This window comes from Carettochelys insculpta, chromosome 18 (genome assembly GCF_033958435.1).
Source record: "Carettochelys insculpta isolate YL-2023 chromosome 18, ASM3395843v1, whole genome shotgun sequence".
Taxonomy (NCBI): Eukaryota; Metazoa; Chordata; order Testudines; family Carettochelyidae; genus Carettochelys; species Carettochelys insculpta.
The window spans coordinates 24,820,839-24,833,488 of NC_134154.1; the positions used below are offsets into that span (position 1 = coordinate 24,820,839).

At 37.5% G+C, this 12,650-nt stretch overlaps 1 protein-coding gene across 3 annotated transcripts in view; it reads left to right on the forward strand.

Annotated features, from left to right (window-relative positions):
- MPHOSPH9 (M-phase phosphoprotein 9) overlaps positions 1–12,650 on the forward strand; it is a 59,736-nt gene that overhangs the window by 34,566 nt on the left and 12,520 nt on the right. For all 3 annotated transcript variants that reach the window (XM_075012893.1, XM_075012894.1, XM_075012895.1), the window contains 6 exons: positions 706–793; positions 1,793–2,008; positions 6,168–6,215; positions 6,767–6,831; positions 9,517–9,618; positions 12,228–12,365. In XM_075012893.1, coding sequence (XP_074868994.1) covers positions 706–793; positions 1,793–2,008; positions 6,168–6,215; positions 6,767–6,831; positions 9,517–9,618; positions 12,228–12,365 — 657 coding nt within the window. The remainder of the gene's footprint in view (positions 1–705; positions 794–1,792; positions 2,009–6,167; positions 6,216–6,766; positions 6,832–9,516; positions 9,619–12,227; positions 12,366–12,650) is intronic.

Below are 12,650 nucleotides of genomic sequence, written 5' to 3' on the forward strand. Positions count from 1 at the left end.
GTAATAATGTTCTTTTTAAATAAAGTTTGGGATTTTTTGATTAAAATAAATTGAGTCCAGCTATTTTGAAGGCTTATCTTTAAATTTCACTTACAGATAATAAATATAGCCATATCCCTTAGTACTATAATTTTTCAGATATAACAAGCTAAATAGGTGTTCCTGAGTTAGAGTGCAGATTTATCTCAGTCCTAACTACTTCAGAAGGTGGTGTTTATGATTCAGCAGTTGGCAGTATTCCCTCCGAGTCAATGATGAAACAATGTCCCAGCATCATATTAGGGTGCACTGACTTTGTAGTGGTGCTTTCATAATAAATCAAATGTCCTTTCTCATCATAAAATTCTCTGCCCTTCTATAAGAAATAGGGTATCAGCTCTAAAAACCTGACTACATTTTAACATGGTTAACTATATTTTATCTTTTTAAATTCTCAAATTGTTCCAGTTGCAGAGTGGAGTTTCTTTCCATCCTGTCATAATCTGTTTTACAGTGTTATGACAACTATATTTTCATTTTTAGAGATGGTTGCTTTCCAGGATAAATGAAATAATTCCTTTATTTCTTTTGTATGCCCATTTAAAAGGGGGTTTGAAATCTCTTTGGATAAAAGGTGCTACACATATGTGAAGTTATGTTAATTTAGAAGGGAAAAAGTTTTTATTATATACATTCTTTGGTAATTAAAAAAAATTATGCCTTTAGGTGTGACCAGTTAGATGCTGCTCTCAATGAAGCCAGTACTCATGTGAGAATGCTTGAAAATAAGAATAATATGTTAGAAATGCAAGTGGTAAGTATGTATTGTGTGTAATAAAGTTAATTGAAAAGGTCAGAGTGCAACTGTTTAAAAATATAAATTAGATTAATAGTTGTCCCCATCCAATCATCACATACTGTGATCAGCAAGATCATATTTACATACATATGAAGTTCTGCGCCTTGAGAACCTGTTGATCTACAAAATCCCCATCTTTTAGGGCAGTGGTTAGAGTGGAATTACACTTACTCATGCAAGGAAATTGTGCCATCATGTGATATTTTTTTTTCTGCCATTTCATTCCTATTCTCACTTCCAAGTGCATGGATGAGCAAGCTGTTTTCTACAGATGTAGTCCTCCTTTTCCGTGATTGTTAACATTTCTGCTTAGAGTTTGGTTGAGAACCTTGACCTCTGTACATTTTCAGAATTTATGATTTGTAAGTAACCCTATCTCCCCATTTTCCTTCCAACTTCAGCAAGAACTAAAGTTCACTAGTAAAATGTAAAAGATATGTATTCCTGATCTCTCTTTCTCCCTCTCGCTCTCAAAAATAAAATAAAACAAAATAAAATAAAATAAAAAGGTGGGGGAAACTAAGTAATTACTTGCTTTTCTTGTTTTACACTTGGGTGATAAGGCCAATTACGTGTCCAGAGAAGCAAAAAGAACTATCCCTTACTTATATTTATTGTAGGTTGTAAAAGCCCAGTTGGGACAAAATTTATGAATCCTTCTTTCATGACCCTCAGCTTTCCTGGGTAGGCCTGAGACAGTTCTTACATAGTTCCTTTGTAAAGAACAGGAAATGTTTTTATGAAATAGAAATTGAGTGTTTTCGTCTTGAGTCTTAGTTTCATAGTCCAATGCATTGCCCTAAAGAAAGTAGCATAAACGTCATTCAGTTTCTGTGCATTATTAAAGATTAATTTCTGTTTTCCATCTCTGTAAGATTTAGGATTATAACTTTAATATTTAGATACAAAATCCATTTTGTACCTGTTTTAATAAACCTTGTTTCTGTTGTGTAGACGGATTGGAGAGAACGCTTTTACGCAGCTAGTAATACTTCCAAAGTTTTGCAAGAACGTATTGAAGAAATGCGCACGAGTCATAAAGAGAAGGATAACGCTATCAGCCGACTAAAATCTAGGCTTAAAGATCTAGAAGAAGCATTTGAAAAGGCTTACAAGCTGTCAGATAATAAAGATGCCAGGTTGAAGGAAGAAAATAAAATGTTTCAAGATGTAAGTGAGAAAATAAGTAATAATGGTTTACAACTGTACACTATACCACGAACTGTAGAAGTCTTAGATACTTTTGGAATAACACTCAACATTTACTGCAGCAAAATCTGTCTTAAGTTAGCAGCCAAGGGGCCAAGAAAAGAATCTGTATAGTATAACTCACCTTATATTTTTATTACTTTTTAATCTGTTAGATAATTTTACTGACATTAGAGACATGAAGTATTATTTATACCCTTCAAGTCCAGATGGCTAGGTGTTGTTTTGCAACAGCAGGGAGACAGATCTTTAAAGACTCTGCCTACTCAGTTTCTTTTCTGTCTCTAGCAGTCAGATAATGGTGCTAGCTTAGTTTACCATCTGTTTGTCTGGTAAGGTAACATTTTCTGAACTAATTTTAGAATAAGTTTCTCATTGATTTTTTTTTTTTTTTAAATTCACTGGGGACGAGCTGAATTTCCGTATTGTGAAGTCTTTGTGGTGTTCTGATATTGTCTTACTGTAGACCAAATTAATAGACCCTTGATCTTTGGCTTTACTTTATTATTTTGTATTAAAATTAATCTATCTTTACAGAATGGAACAATGAAAAGCTATTGGGAACTTCAGCTCCTTTTATAAGATGGGATTCTCAGAAGTGTTGGCCAAAATCTCTCCTTTTAAAGTCAATGGGAGATTTGACTTGACTTCACTGGGAACGAAGCAAAGCTAGCATTGAGTACCTTTGAAAAAAATCTCACCTTTGGTGGAGAAGTTATTTTGTTTCCTTTATCTCTTCAGTAGTTTTTTTTTTTTCACCCCTATTACTTCGATGACATGTCATTTATAAGAATTTTTTAAATTTTTTTTTGTGTTTTTAATAAAATCCATTTAAGAAAAATTTAATGTACTTCAAACAGCATAATCCATACAAATGGGAAAATTATGCCAAAAATGAAATTTAGTGCACTATATTTTAAAATTCTGCAAAATTCCACATACTGTTGTCACAATAACATCTTTCAATTTTTTACTTCAAAATAGCAGTCACAAGGATGTTTGTAATAGTACAGAAACACAGAAGAATTCCCCCAGGAATATAGTGTTAAAGAAAACCCCTATAACAATCCAGTTCCTGTTTGTCTGTCCCCTTTGCCCTTGAGTTCAGGCACAGGGCGCCCTTCAAGCCGAAGTACCATGCTCCATTCCCCAACCCCTTGAGATCCCATGGATCCAGAGGGAGAAAGAGCCTTATGTTTTCTGTATGCCGCCTCCTTCCTTCAGGGCATGCTTAGAACTGCAGGTGCTGGGTGGTGAGAGCTGGAGGGCTCCCTCTCCCCCCGACAGTGTCTTCTATTTGCAAGTTGAATTCTCCTGGGTCTAGCGCAGGGGTCGGCAACCAAAACAGCAAGAAGAACCATTTTTTCCCGAATTTGTTTAAAAAATGCAATAATTCAAGAGCCGCCGTGCACGTGAATGAGATGGTCCTTAATAGATAACGTCAAACCGTACTTTTTGTAACCCCTATTTTAAGAACAGTGCACACACAATGACTTTGAAATGCGCTACAGTAAAAACCCAATTTACACGATTTCAACTTAATGCATTATTTGGATTAACATGAGTCGAAATCAGCAAGTGAAGTTGGTCAGGCGGTGCAGTGCTCTGCCTGCTGGCTCCAGTCCATGGCTTCCTGAGCTGGGGGAAGCCAGGGAGAAGCCGTGCTGTCTCACCGGTCTGTCCCCGAGCTCCACAATCTGAGGGAAGCAGGGGAGCAGCTGCGCCGCCTCACTGGTCTGCCCTTCCTCCCCCGCAGTTTGCCACCTGCCACTCACAGGAGCTGGGAAACGGAGGGGAGCCAGTTGGCAGCCTGGCTCCTGGTTACCTTCCACTTGCACTGACTAGCAATGCTGCACCAGTCAGTTTCCTGGCTCCCAGCTTCTCTCAGCTAGCACTAACCAGTGCTGCTGCTGTGCTGGTCAGTTTCTTGGCTCTTGCAAGTGGCAGGCAGCTGGAGGGAAACAGAACAGCGCTACTGCACCTGGCTCTGGGCTCTTTGCTGCTCATGGGAGCAGGGAGCCAGGTGCAGCCAGGATGGGGGACCCATCTGACTTGCGTGACTTTTGACTTGTGCATGGTTGCTCAGGAAGGCAACCTACACATAAGATGGGGGTTTATTATACATATTTACAGCAGGATGTTCACAAACTTTTTACATATTCTATTTCCTCACGCTTCATGTGAATGTTTATACCACTGTCTTCCTGACTACTGGAGAACAGTAGATGTTATCTGCTTCCACCTGTCAAATACAGTAAGTGTATAGAGACACCAGGTTGCAGAGCTCTAGTCTAATGGCTCCTAGAAGCTCTGAATCCCATTTCTGTGGAGGAAAAAAAGAAATTCTGCATTGTACAGTGCCACAGAATTCCCCATCAGTAAATGCTACAGCACACAAGGATTATTTAACACATCAACAGACATTTAGCGTTACTCCTGCAAACAACAAGGACTGCCAGTATTTTAGAAATAAAAGCCTCTTAGGGAAAATGTGATTTTCTGGACTTACATAGTTTGCATACTCTTACAGATATGCCCTGAATATTTAAGTTTGCTTACCATTGGGAATTGAAAGGAAAATGTGGATTTAAAATCAAAAAAAGTTGTCATCAATAAAAAGGGCTAATTCCTGAATAGAGACAACTATTTGATCAATAAGCATGAATTAATTAAGAACAACTTCCAAAAATAATTTCTTTATGTTGTTCAGGAATGCTTTTTTGGGGTAACAGCCTTGCTCAGACCCATTTTAAAGGCTCAGCAAAGCACTGGATCTAAGGGCTTAAATGTGGCTTAAATGGTGTAGCTGTTCTTCCAAGTGCCCTGCTCAGTGGTATCTTTTCATCCATTGTGAAAGAGTGGATCCATATTAAATATTTTCCATGTGTTGTTGGCAACACTGTGTCTGTTCATAGCCCCATTGACATTAATGCAGCTTTACAGGTAGGCAGAGATGCCACTGTTCAAAATAGTTTGCAGGATGTCGGTTGTAGTCAGACAATTGCTCTGTGTTCAGTGAAATGGGTCCACATCCTCCAAATTCTGACTCTCTCAGTTAATTTCATGGGTCTGCAGGTTCTGGCCCATAATTCTTTCATTAATTTATTTAGTTTTGTTCAGCCTTTGATCAGTTTTTATGGTCTAGACTTAAATGCTACATTATCTGGATGATGTTAAGAGAACCTGCTTCCATTGGATGATTTTTTTTTTTTTATTGGTAGGGATACATTTTCAATAGATCATAAAGCGTCGCAAAACAAAAGTTTAACAAACCCTAAAAATTAGGTGTAACTGACTTGGCAATATTTTATCAACTTTTGCCTGAAATCAATTATCTATCAGTTTGAATAATTTCTACATTTAAATCTTAGCAGTCAACATTTGTCAAAATAGAGAGTAAGGGGTAAAATTTACCTCCTTACTTCTGTATGCCCTTGCTTGGTTCCATCTTTGTAGGAAAGCAGCCTGCATGCAACTTCTGTTTCCCACCATGCATGTGCAGGTGGGCTGACGCAGACAACCTAGTAAAGATTGGCTCATCTGTTCAGTTTGCCAGCCACTTCAGGTGCACTTGCACAGAGGGTGAGATAATCTGCTGTGGACATAGACCAATAGAAAACTGGTGTACCAAATTACCAGCGCAAGTGAGGAGCCAAGCAGAGAAATTTTAACACACAAGTCACAATTCCCTCCTGTGCCTTACAGTAAACCCCCAAGATACACGCAACTGAATTCTGCATATCTTGGGTTAATGTGACTGCCACCCCTGACAGGAGCGGGGCGGCAACACTTGTCAGGGGCGGCAACTGCACCTGTCAGTGGTGACAGCCAAGAGTTGGGCTCTCAGCTGCCACCTCTGACAGGAGCAGAGAAACTGATGAGGGCACCAATCCTTGTCAGTTTTCTGGATCCCCTGATTGTGCAGGAAATTTGACTTACTGGGGCGGTGGGGGGGTTTGCAAGAATGCATCCCCCGCGTAAGTTGGGAGTCTATTGTACAATTAGAAATATACAGTCTAGCCTTAGCTTTGTGGTAAGGGAGCAAATAAGATCCACTTTTTGTTAGAGCTTACTTTTCATTATGTTTTAATTTTACTACTTACAGTTTTTTGCCTTTTAGCTTCTAGGAGAATATGAATCCCTTGGAAGAGAACATGAAAGAGTAAAGGTAAGCAGGCATGATTACTTGTATTTAAAAATTTTTTGATAAACCTTTGTGTTGCATAGTGTGTCTGTGTGTATATAAATATTTTTTTAAAAGAGTGACAGTATTAGATATCCAGATATCCAACTAAAAGTGAGAGGATAATATTTGAATCAAGGGACCTAAAGGCAGGGAAAAGTTTGAATGGTCATTTTTAAGCCCAAGTAGATCACCATGGCAAAGAAATACATATTAATTGAATGTTTAAGGAAAGGATTACAGGGATAAAGCCATACAAATTTTAATGAATAGCTTCATAGTATGTTTGCAGTGTTGAAGGCGGAAGAGCATGGAAGTTACAGTCCATCAAATTAAGAAGGAAACATTGTTCATGATACTTTAATCAGAGGCAACAGGGATATTTCAAAGTCAAACTGAAGTCCAAGCGTTTTGTTTTAACATGAATCCCTTTCAAACAAAAATGTGATACGTGTTAAATTTTTCCATATAAATTGTTACTCATTTTTTCCTTAGTTTGTCTGTATTTATTATTTTTTCCTTTGTCTATTTTACAGGATACATTGAATACGGCTGAAAATAAATTGCTTGATGCAAACACACAGATTTCTGATTTGAAAAGGTAAAATGTGAAAGCATCTTAGTATTTTCTTAATTACTGCATATCTTTAGATACAGTTACTATTTATAAGAATTAATGAAGTAACTTTGTAAAGTTATTGAATTATTTTGTTATGTTGCACAGATTACAAGAGCCTTATTTTACAACACTTGAAACATTTTTTTTCCCTTAAAAAAAAAAAAGTGGGGGGAAGAAGGGTTCTTTCGAAGATCGGGTTTACTTTTGAAAGAGCTGTGTCTGCGCTGCTTTTCTTCTTTCAAAAGAAGCTCTTTCCAAAGAAGAATATGCAAGTGAGGCACCAGATACGCAAACTAGCATCTCATTTACATTTTCAATTTCCCTCATTTGCATGCCTCTTTCGAAAGAGGAATGCAAGGTGTAGACACAGCCTTTGAGGATTACCAATTTCGGAATAATGCACCCACTATTTTGAAATTACTTTGAAATAGCATGTGCACAGAGAGAACAGCTCAGTTATTTTGAAATAACTGTTTTCTCTTAGTATATGACTCACTGTGGTTCTCTTGTGTGGGTAGGTACTGTCATTCATCCTTCCCTTCCCATGTTCATCTGAGCATCTGGTATCTAGTTGTTCATAAATCAGAAGCATCAGGAGAGATGGGGATATTATAATCATTCATGTATATTTTTATTTATTGTTTTTCATACTGTTGCGCTTAGGATGGTCACCAGTTTATCTCCTACTCAATTCTAGATTTCATTGCTATTAAGCGATCAACCTTGCATTTCTTTGTCTAAAGCCACTCTAGCCAAAGAGAGAGAGAATTTGGGACCATTTTAGATGCTTTATATTTTAGATGGCCTTTTATATATTTGTATAATCCACCAATTTTTAGAAGGTCAAAATTCTTATTTTGTTCTGAGTTTTAAAAAAAAAATGGGGGTAAGAGAAGGCCTCCTGCTTAGTCTTTGAATTTATTCCTATTAAGAAAGTATTCATTATTAAGCATTTGATAGTTTTAACATGAGAAAAGGCATAAATACATCCCAATCTAATGTGGTACCCACCTGTCTAAAAGAAACTGATTGGTCATTTACCTGGCATCTATCTAGAATGTTTTTCTTTTTAGGCATTGTTAAGGAGATTGAAGTGCTTTTGCTATACTTCTGCTCTCAGAACATAACATAGGAGTTAGGGGCAGTTTAGTCTAGTATTCCTTTTGCACTGACTCTTTCTCTCATCAAGGTCTGTGCTGGGGCATAGACCACTGGAGATATACATATCTCATAGGCTATGTCTACACTAGCCCCAAACTTCGAAATGGTCATGTAAATGGCCATTTTGAAGTTTACTAATGAAGTGCTGAAATACATATTCAGCACCTCATTAGCATGCGGGCGGCCGCGGCACTTCGAAATTGACGTGGCTCATCCCGACGGGGCTCCTTTTCGAAAGGACCCCACCTGCTTCAAAGTCCCCTTATTCCTGTGAGCAGATGGGAATAAGGGGACTTCGAAGCAGGCGGGGTCCTTTCGAAAAGGAGCCCCGTCAGGATGAGCCGCACGGCGGCGAGCCATGTCAATTTCGAAGTGCCACCGCCGCCCGCATGCTAATGAGACGCTGAATATGTATTTCAGTGCTTCATTAGTAAACTTTCGAAATGGCCATTTAAATGGCCATTTCGAAGTTTGGGGCTAGCGTAGACACGGCCATAGAGCTGGAAGGGACCTTGAGAAGTCATTGAGTCCAGTCTCCTGCCCTCCCAGGAGGACCAAGGACCATCCCTGACCGATTTTTTTTTAAATTTATTTGCCCCAGACCCCTAAATGACCTCCTCAAGGATTGAGCTCATAACCCTGAGTTTACATGCCCAGTGCTTAAACCACTGAACTGTTCCTCCAGATTGGGAGAATCTTAATGGGAAAAGATATATTATTTTCCTACCTGAACACTACTACTGTCACAGGATCTTAGGCTCATTTGCGGGGGATCACTGCCACCTTCCTACGGTATTTAAGAGCCTTGTCTTTGCCCCCTAGACTTTATTTGCAGGACATTTTTTTCCCCTAATGCACTAGCAAGAAAACCCAGAATGCCATGGGGCTGAGGGAACTGTAGGATAGGTTACCACAATGCACTGCAGCAACAGTTGAACTTTGGTGATTTAGTGGGCATGCACTAAGTTGACTTTGTAGGCAGGTAAGAAAACTCAACTTCAACTTTATTAAACCCAGTGTTAAAAAGTCAACTTTAGTAAATTCAACTTTATTTCTTGGTGTAGACATAGTCTAAGATGAGGAACAGCCCATTAAATTTAGAATGGGGAAGTCCTTCATCGAATCCATCTTTTCAAAGAGGAAAGAAAGTTTTTGTTTTGTTTTTGTTTTTCTCGTTTAGGTGAAGGTAATTTTAAAAAGTAGACTTCAGATAGAACCTGGGTAGTCTTATTGGTATTTTAAGTGGTTTTACATTTAGTTTGATTATTTTGCAGCAGTGTATTTTTTTTTCTTTCCCTCAGTACATGTTGTTTAACTTCTGATTTGACAGAGCTCAAAATCATATACAATAAAATGTATTAAAATGGTTTTTCTCCTTCCACCTAAGCTCCACCAAGAACACAGGTTAAAAAATCTTTATATTTTAATAGTGTGTAAATGCTAATGACACTATATTAAATGTCTTTTAAACCTCTTTCTAATATGTTTTTATTGCTTCTGCATTAGAACAATTTCAAAACTCGAAGCTCAGATCAAGCAGGTAGAACATGAAAATACATTGAAACTCCGTCATATTACTGAAAGCCATTTAAAAACATCTCATGCCAAGTAAGTGGTGAATATTCTTTTATGTGAAAAAGTGAGTGATGTTTCATTGATCAATTTTTGTTTTGGCAAAATATGGGTTATGGAATGTTAACTGTAGCAGTTGAAAGACTTATTACATAATACACAATATTATATGTGAGGAAATTATTAAAAATAAAAAAAATGGGTATCTAGTTTTGCAAACTTTGATCTGTACAATTGTTACTCCTGCAAGTGGTTTCAGTTACTTCACTGGGTTTACTTAAATGCGTAGGGATTACATTTGAGAGTAAAGGCGTTGAGTAGGAAGAATAAGCTCTGAACGTGCAAGGGGACTGGAAAGGCTCCATGTTACTGTGTCTTTAGTATTTTGAATCAAAAGGATGGACCTTTTAATATTTTTAAATAAAACTTTACAAGTGTTGTTTCGATTTTTGCAAAAATTAGAGTATAAACTTTGCTGGAAGAGGGGCAAAACTGGTGTTTGCTTGCTTTGCTCCTTTGATGTACAAAGAAGGCCTGAAAAGTTTTAGTTTCTTCCAAATTACTTCTAAATCATAGAAATATTAGACCAGTCATAATTCCGATGGCAAGTTTATAACCTGTAGGTAATTTCTTCCAACCAACCAATTATCATTAAGTTGTTGAAACAAATGTGTTGCAATGGTAGAAGAAGTTTTTGTCTGAAAATTGTAGGTACTGGGAGTATTTATTTTTTTAAAGGGGTACTTGATTAAAATGTTTGAGAAGCACAGTATTAGATCATGAGTTCCTGTTTTGTTTCCATGTAATACTTTTAATTAGTGCTGGGATGTATATTGCATGGTCATCTAATGCATATGTTTTGGGACTGTCCATACATATGTATATTCTGATATAGAAGTATACTTGAACTTCCTTGATCTGGGTGTCCGTGATCTGGGAACACCTGTGAGTTGGATCCCTGGAAGGGGGAGGAGGAAGCAGCTCTTTGTGGTGCCACTCCCCTCCCCCCGGCTGGGCTAATGGCAGTACAGCGAAGCACTTGTCCAGGAGTTTTCCCCCAACTACTCCCATGGGGGGGCAGGGCAGTTCCTGTGAGCGGTGGGTTTTCAGGGCACCAGGGAGCACCCCACCTGCATCCCCTCATGCGCAGACCCTGCACTCCTATACCCCTCATGCACTCTGCCTCCCTCCCAGAACCTGCACCCGCATTTCCAGTGCACACTTGTACCCTACCTCCCTCCCAGACCCAGCACCTGCCCCCTCCCCAACCTCAGTGTCCTCCTGCCATAAATATAACATGTAAACAAAAGAGATGGCAGAACACTGTAAGGTACAATTGTACAGTATTGGTTGTCTGTTTAATTACTGAACATACATAACTGAATGTACATAATAAAAACAAAATAAATTTAAATCCAGTGCAGCAAAAGAAAAAGTAAACAAGCACACATTTAAGTTGTAAGTATGAGAAATGGCAGTGCACTGTACTATACAATAAGCCGTTTTCTGCCTAATTACCTACATATGATGATAAAAACAATATTAATGGGTTTTAATTGCAATTAATTAAGTATTTATTTTATAATGTTATACATGTACAGTACTCTATAATGGTTTATACATACAAAAGCTTTAGTAATAGACCTTGTTTACCTTATGTTGAACATCTGTGGTCCAGAAAATAGCATAATCTGTCATAGCCAGTTTCCCAAAATTACTGGATTAAAGAGGCTTAAGTATACTTTGGAGAGCCAATGTCATCTATAATAGCAGTATTTACTTGGATCTCAAAATTTTTCTCTTACGCATCTTAAGAAATGCCCTGTGAGCAGCTGAGAGAGACAGTTGCTATCAAGGACTCATTGAATAGCTGGGAAATGGGGATTCCTTCAAAATGGGAAAAATTGAAAGACAAACATTTTGAGACAGATTTGCCCCTACTGGTATGGGGAAGAAGTGCAATTTGCCAAAGCCAGTGTTAAGGCCTGATTTTATCCCCAGTTTATCAACTCATAGCAAACTTAAAGTGTCATTCCACTGAAAACAGCAGGATAGATTTAAAGGTATATAATTATTGTTCTTGGTTTTGTATGAATGATATGCTGTTCTCATTTTTGTGTGCTTTTAGTGAATCTATATATACAATCACTTTTTTGGTGTTTCTCATCTGTAATTTTCTCAGTTGAGAATAAGGTGGCTTCTAGATGCATCACATTTCTGTGTTATCAGTTGTGCTCTTTTTAAAGAAAAGTAGAGTTGGAGGCTTTAAACCAACATAATTGTACCTAAGATGAATCAATTTTAATTTTGTAAAATTTATTCAAAATCTGTGAGAAGAAGCCAACCTGATATGACATGTGACATCAGAAAAATGTTTTGGTACAGAAGTATAGTTCTGTGGAAAATATTGCCTTCTAAAAGCACATTAATAAATAATTGCTGAAATTTGTATTCTTTTAAGTAAAAGGTTCACATTTAAATAAAGTACTTATTTCTCCAAATATTTACACATTTGTAATTGTGTCTTGGAATGTAAGGTTCTTTGTCTAGTATGAGTGCATTTTGGTTTTTTTTTTTTTTTTTTTTTTAATTTCAAAACAAAAACATTGAGCATTTTATAATCTTGAAGCTTTTCATTTAAATAGCAAGCTGATAGCTTCTGATGTAAACAGACGGAAGTGGTTGATACCAGGATCCGAATATTCAATCTTCACAGGCCAACCTTTAGAAAATCAAGAGCACTCTGTGGATAATAGACTGGAGGAAACCTACATTCCTTCTAGGTAAGATAGCTTCTGGTAGTCATCAGCTTCCACTGTAGTGGTGTAGTGGAGTATCAGAGCACTTGTGGTCTAAGAAATATCTATGCAATTTCTGATTTTAGAAATAATTTTTCTAAGGCTTTTTGTTTACATTTATTTACTCAAGTTCCAAAGTATTTATCCATTTCCTGAAGTGCTGTGCATGCTTTGAAAGAGTCTACTGTGAAATGTGCGGGGACTTTCCTAGCTCTCAAAGCTCTCTTAGACCTTAGAATCATAATAGCTATGTCTTTTGTTGACTGACCA